This window comes from Neopsephotus bourkii, unplaced genomic scaffold (genome assembly GCF_033783945.1).
Source record: "Neopsephotus bourkii isolate Nb327-2 ecotype Australia unplaced genomic scaffold, CSIRO-AGI_Nbou_v1 NB_1279, whole genome shotgun sequence".
Lineage (NCBI taxonomy): Eukaryota > Metazoa > Chordata > Aves > Psittaciformes > Psittacidae > Neopsephotus > Neopsephotus bourkii.
Genome location: NW_026901764.1, coordinates 4663570 through 4672436, shown reverse-complemented (window position 1 = coordinate 4672436; position 8867 = coordinate 4663570). Strand labels below are relative to the sequence as shown.

The 8867-nt window shown below is 39.5% G+C and overlaps 1 protein-coding gene across 6 annotated transcripts in view; it reads right to left on the bottom strand.

Annotated features, from left to right (window-relative positions):
* Positions 1–2681: 2681 nt before the first annotated feature.
* Positions 2682–8867, bottom strand: part of ZBTB38 (zinc finger and BTB domain containing 38) — a 45185-nt gene continuing 38999 nt past the window's right edge. For all 6 annotated transcript variants that reach the window (XM_061365223.1, XM_061365221.1, XM_061365220.1 and 3 more), the window contains one exon: positions 2682–8600. In XM_061365223.1, coding sequence (XP_061221207.1) covers positions 5022–8600 — 3579 coding nt within the window. In that variant the 3' untranslated portion in view covers positions 2682–5021. The remainder of the gene's footprint in view (positions 8601–8867) is intronic.

The following is an 8867-nucleotide window of genomic DNA, read 5'->3' as shown; positions in this document are numbered from 1 at the left end:
GGAGGTGGCGCGCATGCGCAGTGACGCCCGGCTCCCAGCAGGCCTTTGCGCTGCCGTTCCGCCCTTGCTGTGGCGGCGTTCTAAGGGTAGGCTTGGCGGGGCCGAGGGGTGTTAGTGTTCCGTCGCCGGTTTACTACGTTCCTGGTGCGCTCGGCCGCTTCCGCAGCGAACCCTGATTGCCCTGTTCTGTGTGAGTCTCTTGCAGGGTAGAGGGGCTCTGGCTGCGAGGCACGACAAAAGTTTGTATTTACGCTATTCATTGCATTAAACGGCTGAAACGATTGACAGGGCCGGTTGTTTTGATTTCTGACATGCTGAGTGTCTGTCACTGGAAAAGGCACGGCATGGCTTCTGATGAACTTCCCCTGCTGTCCCTCATTCGGGTTGTCTGCTCAGCCACACAAGAAATTCCATAAAACAAGTAAGCAGTTCAGCTTCCAGAGCTGCCTCTGCACCCCAGTAGGAAGTGCAGAGACACCCAAAGGTGACATAGATAAAGCAGCAGCCGACGGCCTTCATTAAAGGGCTTTTGCATCATGTTTCATATCAACATTTCCTGAAGATCCTAACGTCAAACTCTCGGGGATCTTGCCTACATGTGGAGTTTGCCCCAGTCCCACATCGGTGGTGGGTCTTTCTTAGCTCTGCATAATCCCTCTAGCCATCACCTGCAGGTGGCACATCCATCTTACTTACACTTAGGTGCATGCTGAGGGTACATCAGCCACCAGTCCCTGCAGGCAGTCTGGTGAAAGCCTTTAATGATTGACATATCCTAAACCATTGGTAGTGCTAAAGCTGTTTTAGAAAGCAGCAGAGGAATTGGATTCTTTATACTTAGAAAGCCCTCTTCAGTCTGTCCTTCTGTTGAAGGGAAGCTTGAAAAATTTCAGGCCAGAACCTGTCACTGGTCTCTAACTGAAGTCCTCTGCTCTGACTGTTTTGTATTTCTCTGCACAAATCTTGCCATTGCTACTATGATACGGCATCAAGCCATATAATCTGACAGTCAGACACTGCTGCATCTCCCTGCATTCAACTTCTCCCCTAGTGCTCCTTCAGCAAGGGTGAGGCTCCTTCCTCATCCTCATGCTTCACAAAGTGGCTGGGGGATGTTTGAAGATAGCAGGCAGTAAGGTTGATGGGGAATAAGGTGCTTTGCAACACCAGTAATAGGTGTATTTGTATACATGCAAACCCAAATCTGCGCAAAGACATGAGTTTGCATTAGCTGAATTTTAACCTGTTGGAAATGAGGTTCCTGTGCAGGACAAATTGAGGATTTAATTATCTACAGCTGGCTGTCTAGGCTGGCTGCCCCATCTGACCAGACCAAGTCAAAGCTTTGATCTGAGGAAACGTAGCAGAGCAGCACTCTTGAGAATGGAGTGCTTAAACTGCAGGCTTCAACATTTTAAAAGCTGTATGGTGTGACTCTAATCCTTCCATACTCTCTCAAAAGCTACAATTACTGTTGGAGTTTACCATTTAACTTAGCATCAGCTTCCTCCGAAGCACAGACCTCCTGTAAATGTTACCAATGCAACTTTCAGTTTAGTTGTTGTCCAGTTCCTGAAACTCCATTTTTTTCTATTTTATAAGTGCCTTGTGTTAATCTAACATACTATATCCAGAGTACCATTCCAATTGCATAATACTCATTTTCAGGCTTTCTTAATTTTAAGAGCATCTGCTTGACAGGTATGTCTGTTCAGGTAAGGACATAGGTATGACAAACACTGGTGTGCTAACTTGGGAACTTAGTGGATTTATGTAACAAGGACGTAAGTAGAGGGGTCTTTGTTCTTGTGAGATAACCATTTATGTCAGCTAGAGTCTTGGACTATTAGTAATAACTGCTGTATTAAGGAAGTTAAGAACAAATAAAAGAGATGATGACACTTAGTGGGTTACTTCAGATGCTTCTGCCTGTAGTTAGTTGTGTTGTGTTCTTTCATTCAGTTGGCTAACATTTTGTTTAGGTGAACAAACACTGAGATGATCCACCTGTCTTTTTAATTATCATTTAAATAGAGAAAAATGTATTTGTTATATGTAGCAAATTTCTGAATTTTTTTGTTAGCTCTACATATCTCCTGAAGACCACCTCAAAATGACCTAAGTAATTTAGCTTACATTTCTTTTTTAATGCAAGTTACAGACTAGTGACACCTAGCTGAACGGGGAAGTACCGTGAATACGTATAAGCTCTTATTTTATACATTATCTCCCTATTTCCATCTACAATTAGATGATTGCATTTTGAACTCTGTTTCTTGACAGTAGCCCCAAAAGATCTGAAGTACAGTGTGTAACATACACTATCTACTGCAAGGTTACTATCAGAATTAAGAAGAATTTTGCAAGTTTCAATTCCTAATGAAAACATGTTTAAGATGTTGTACAGTATTAAACACAGTTCACGTGTCTTCTAAGTCAGCAGTAGATTCTGTTCACCTCAGCATTGCATTCACCTTTAATGGTACAATGCCAAGAGATACCATCACTTCCCTTGAGCTTTGGCATGTTCTCAATTCACTGTTTTGAACCTTAATAAAGGGAGCGTTTTGTAACTGTGTTGCTTAATCTTATAACGAAATAACTATTAGAAGATACATATCTCTGGGTCTTACAGATTATGTAAGTATTAACAATTTAAAAAATTGAGAGACTTGCAGAAAAAGAGGAAGATGTTATTTTAATTAAGCAAAAACAGAGTTATAATCACTCTTTCTAAAAATAAAATTAGACTCTTTATCAATCCTTAACATCTGCATTTAATATTTTCTTCTAAACAAAAATACAGATGCGATTATGTAGCAAATGACAGTCTTTGACAACATATAGTTTACCTTCTCTTACACTTACTTTAATTCTAATTTGGTCATTAATACTTGACTCATTACTGCAACATGTTACTTGTAATAAAAGTGCCACAATTGAACTATAAACATGACATTGCCATCTTAAAACTGCTTTGCTATAAACTGTAGAGAATATACAGAGTTACAAAGTCATTGTGTTTTTATCAAAATATACAAACCCCCCAAACCTAACACAAGCTATCAATATTTTTCTTATGAACTATACAGTTATATAAAATATTTGTAAAATTCTCTTTATATTTATAAATATTCTACCTTATTTGCTTTGGTCTATAATTATCATCATACAAGTCCACTTTGCAGATATCTCTGTGTACTTCCTTTAAAACATCGTCATACTTTCCTGTGTTTATTCTTCTATTATCCTTATTTAAATGGAACCAAAGCTGCCACGAACCCACAATTTCTCAAGGGGTTCACAGCATTCACCAATGACAGAATAAATAAGTGGACTACATTATTACTTCAATCAATACTGTATTACCATTTCAATTGTAGTTTTATTGTACCCCTATAGTTTCTTTTAAAGTATTCAAGAAGACAAAGTAAGTAAACAAACTGTGTACCATATCTGCATGTAGAATGAAGTCGAGGATCACTAACCTTTGTTCTGACTTAATTTTTTAACACTTCACAGAGATGAACATACATGACTAACTGGAAATGCAGGTACATTACAACAGAGCCCTATCATATAAAATGCAATTTCTAGACATACACCCTTTGTTGTTTTTTGTTTGTTTTAATCACAGTTAATCACATCTGCACAAAATAATACTACTTGCAGTATTTCAGTGATGTCTTTCAGAAACCTACTCTCCCAACTCTTAGCAAACTCTGAAGCTAACCCTTTGGTGTGTGGCAGGATGAGGAAGGATGAAGAACCAACATCTCTTCCTCCATCAACCCATGCCAGGCACCTCTGTGCTATTCGCCCACTCTGTTGAGCAAAGGGATGCTGTGACAGGGAGCCTGCCTGCAGCCAGGTGCAGGCGTGGTTTGGGATTTAACCAAGAAGGGACGTGTGAAAGTGAGATGTTGTAATTAAGGCATGGGAATGACAGGAAGCCCCATAAGCTGGCCCTATCCCTTTTCATACACAGAATTTGCTTCAGGGATATATATGGAAGCAAGTATCTGAGTATTTACATACCCTTCCCAAAAATAAAAGTATTTATGGTGAGTTGCTCTGTTGTTTGTTATCCAGGCATTATTCCAGGATGAGGAGGAAGCCTAATGTCTAAATCTCCTCCTCTGCCAAGTATAATGACATTCGTAAAAGGATTTGCAGACCCACCAGGAGGTGGATGCTTACATATAGGATTTCTTTTCACTAGGTTGTTTCATGAGAGCAATTTTCTTAGGTGCACCTGAATAGCTCTACCAGGCCATTGATATGGGGATTTATGCAGTTTGGAAGACTGGCTATTGCGAATTTTACTTAATCTTTATTACATGTCTGAGAGATATCATAAATCCAGAATACTTTCTACACAAGCACTCAAGACTTAATGGTTATTATGGTAACTACAAAAATGAAAGGAAAAGAGGTTTAAACCCCTGCATATGTTTTGTAAAGGTTGAGCTACAGAAAAGCACGCCAGAACTCAACTGTACTTCAGCATACCCAACTTCATGAAACACTTCCCACCTTCACTTTAGAATACACTAGATTACAATTACTTTGTTTATAAACATAATATTTTTTGTTTAAAAATGCAATATATGGTTTCTGCAGCAATAACTCCTTCTACAGAGTACACTGTGAACCTACATATTTATTTTGCCTAGAACGATTCTGACCCAAAAACAGCACTGTAAAATAGTTCAGTGACTAGTTTTCTGTAATGCTAAGCAGCAGGACTGTGGTTGGTCATATTCTTTTTCTTTCTCTCTCTCTCTCTCTATATTAGAAGTTGATTGCGGCAAAAGAATTTGGGGCCTTTCATATTAAGTTTGTATTATTGCAAATACTAGTTTTTCTTTTCTGTTATTCTTCTTTCTTTTGCATATACTGACATGTTTAGAGAAGTATTTGACCTTAGTAAATGGTTCTGATTGGAAATGTTTCCCCTTTCAATGTATCCATATTTTCTCCAGTATATAGTTTGAATTTCTCTTCTTCACAACTGTCACTCAGAGTATAACTTCTGGAGTTACATTTTGTGTATTTTTTACCTCACTTCCTTCTGAACCAAGGAAATGAGGATTTTCCAAAAGTTTAGTGCTTTCATTGCCAAACTGTTCCTTTCTGTCCTGTGGACCTGGACTTCTGAATAGGTGCTTCTTCTGGTGCATTCCCAGCGCAGCTGCTGTCTTGCAAATTTTGGGGCACTGAAAGCAAGCATATCCTTTGCCATTATGCTCACGTACATGCCTTTGCTCATGGTTCCTTTTGGTAGAAAGGTACAAGAAGCTCTGAAAGCAGAACTGACAGTGATAGCGTTTTTCTCCAGTATGAATTCTTTCATGTATTTTGAGCGTTTCATTTAAAGTGAATGCCTTATTACAGTATTGGCAGACAAAGTCTTTGACACCCAGGTGAATACGTTCGTGTTTCTGTAGATTTCCAGGGACTGAGAAACATTTACCACAGGTTTTGCAAGTGTAGGGCTTTTCCCCAGTGTGACACCTCATATGCATTTTTAAAGTGGATGGACTTTGAAATTGCTTTTGGCATAATTCACAGACGTAAGGCTTTGAGGCAGCTCCATGCCAGTGTACATGCTCTTGACTTTCTGCAGTGGAAGACTGATCTCCTTCACAGAGCTCACAAGGAAGATTAGGCATTTCTGTGTTCTCTTCTTGACTGACTGCCTTTTCTTCAGGAGCATTCCTGAGTGCGTACTCTTTACTGCTCGTGTTGTGGCTTTCCATAATTGTGTTCTTGCTTCCATGCTTTTTCCTCCATTTGGTCTTTTTCATTTTTCTTAGCTGTTTGGATTTCTTTTTTGGTTTGTAATTATAATAGGGTCTCCAGGGTTTATCGCTGGAGTCCTGGTCACTTACATCATCACACATTTCTGTAGGCTCCAGGCATTCTGAGCTATAAAGCCTAGATGGGCTTCTTTCTTTCACCTCCATTTCTGATTCCTCATTTAGATTGTCCTGTTTGGACTCATGTTTAGATTTTCGGCCCCTTTTACAAAACAGCTTAGATCCTAATATATGTCTTTTTACAATAGCCTCATTACCAATTTTTACCGTTATTTGACAAAGAGGTGCAACATTGCTGTCAGTAGATGTTCCAGGTAGGGCAGGCTTTGCAATATATGTTTCAGTTTTACTCGATTCTTGGACAGTATTTGTTGTTTTGCTAGATGACCCTCCAGATCCTGTGATGTGCTGTGAATCCTCAGTTGCTTCTGCTCTGTTGTACAGCAGTGTTTTCTTTTTATCCTTAATAGTTTTTGATTTTGTAATGCACTTCCCAGAATTATCTGACCCATATTTACAATCATCATTTACAGACTGACTAGGTAGATTATTTGAAGATTGTGTCTTACTGTTTTCTACAGAAGTAATTGTTTTACTGTGCATTATAACTGATGAAACTCTGCTACTGTGCATTATAACAGAGGGGGCAGAACTGCTGTAACTGATGACAGAGGTTGAGTTTTCAGTCACATTAGTTAAAGACACAACTGAGGAATCACACTCCTGAGTAGCAGAGTCACTTGCAGTAGTGGAAACTCTTTTTTCAGCTGTGAAAAAGTCTCTTTGCAGGTCAGAATTTAAGATCCCTACTCCCCAAGAGGAAGAATTCTGAGTGTTCGTGGAAGCTGCTGCATCATTACATGAAGATGTATCCAAAGCAAGAGTTCTGTTTGTTGCTATTATATTATGTTGAAAGTTCAGTGGTGGTAGCTCAGAGCTAAGAGAACTCTGAATGAAACAGTTAGTAGAAGCAGTTTCATTAACTTGGCTACTTGTTTGAACATTTTCATATGAAGAATTTCGGTAAGACTTATAAGGCAGTCGCCTGCATTTCATAGGTAAGAGTCGATAAAGTTTGTATGGGTACATACTTGGTTTTAAGCCTCCGTTGGCTGTCTTTTTATTAACTGAGAGGCGATGGTCAATTGCATGGAAAGACTTCTGATGATTTTTCAGTATATAGTAAGTCATAAAAGTCTCCAGACAGAAAATGCACTGATACCGTCTTTCCCCAGTGTGCCAGATCTCATGTCTGGTGCGATACTCAGCTAATGCGAATACTTTATTGCAGTAGTGACAAGGATATGTTCTTCTCCATGAATGCACATTTGCATGTCTTCGAAGGCTAGACAACGTTACATAGCTACGCTTGCAGACAACGCAAGTATATAATATCTGCCCATCAACGACTTTAACCAAATGATCTGTTTCTGGTAAAGTGCGGTTTGCATTAGAATAATCAGTGATGCTGTTCTCAGACAATAGAGGCTCTGCATTTGCATATGAACTTCCATTCCTTCCATCCGCAGCAGTATAGTTATCCTCTAAATTTTGTTCGTTTCCATTATGAACTGGTAAGCCACTTGATCTCATGCAGACTTGTTCATGGCTTTCCAGTATATTTAGATTTGCAAATTGTTTGCTGCAGTATTTGCATACGAAAGTTTCCTGATGCTCTGAATGGAGTTGAAGATGAGTAGTCAATAACGCCCTGTCATTGAATGATTCTGCACAAGAGTTACAATTGTAAACGGGCGGAACAACAGTCGCTACAGACCCAGAGGCGTTAGCAGAATTGTTTTCCTCTTCTCTGGATAAATTCAAATCTCCTGCTTTATTCTGAGGTTTTGGAAGGGAAGTAATTGTCTGCTCAGTAACTGCTTCTTGTTGGGCTTCTGTAGTGGTTACTGTAGAGGCAGGTACTTTTGCTATAGCCAAACCAGTACCTTGGGGCTTAAAAGCTGTTTTAGGAGTATTACACGTTTGTTTTCCTGGCTGAACAAGTGGTGTGGCTTGGACATTTTCGTAGTGGTCTTCACCCACCTTGTATGAAGGGCTCCTGTCCTGCTCAAGAAAGGGTGGTCCTTGAAAAGTGTCTCCCCCAGAAGAAACTGCATAAGAGTGTTCAGCCAGTGTACTGGCTGGCTCAGCATCTTTGCAGACATCGCTTCTGTCAAGGCTGATGCTCGGAGCTTGTATTGTCTCAGATACCTTTTTAAAGCTTGCCCTCAAATCAAGCGGAGAAAACAAACTGTTTTCTGTTTCAAAGATTGAGAATGCATTTGTAATACGTGGTCCATTTGTCACAGAGGAGTCTTCATGTCTCTTTTCATGTTTTTCCTCTTTGACAGTCCCTTTGTCATTAACACAGTATGCATAAGGGCAGGGGGAACTTGAAAAATTAACATCTGTAAGATCTTCTAGGAATGATATTCCCAGTTTTTTCCCTGCAGCTGCAAGATCTGTTACAGTCTCCTGCCTCTTGACAACTACTGTGGAACTGTAGATGTAATTCAGTATTTCTGTAAACACTTCAGCTTTGAGATCATCTAACTCCAAAACATGACCTGAAATACAGATAGTACGACTCCAGAAAATGTTTTTAAAGTAAAGGCTTGAAGCTGCCAGCACATTACTATGAGCTTTAAATTTGGTATCTTCCACAATGATGGTGACATCACATAAAATGCCCCGAATCCGCTGTTCGTTTAAAATGGAAAGCACAGTGTCACTGTGGAAGTCGTCCTTGAGATCCTTAGAATGGGACATGACTGTCATCTACAAGACAAAGAAAACAAGAAATATATTTAAAAGGCATTTTTTATCCATTTGTTTTACCAGTTGACGGGGTCAACAGAAAGGACACAGACGCCAACAAAAGAGCAGGCCCACTTCACTGTCTCTGTCAAGACAGTACAGGAATGAAGCAATGCATTCAGCTTAAACAGTAAGCTTATTATACTATAGTTTTAAGCAGCAAAGAAAATAAGCAGGGTAATGCACCTAATCATTAAGGTTAACTATAGTCATTGAGAAAGATACATC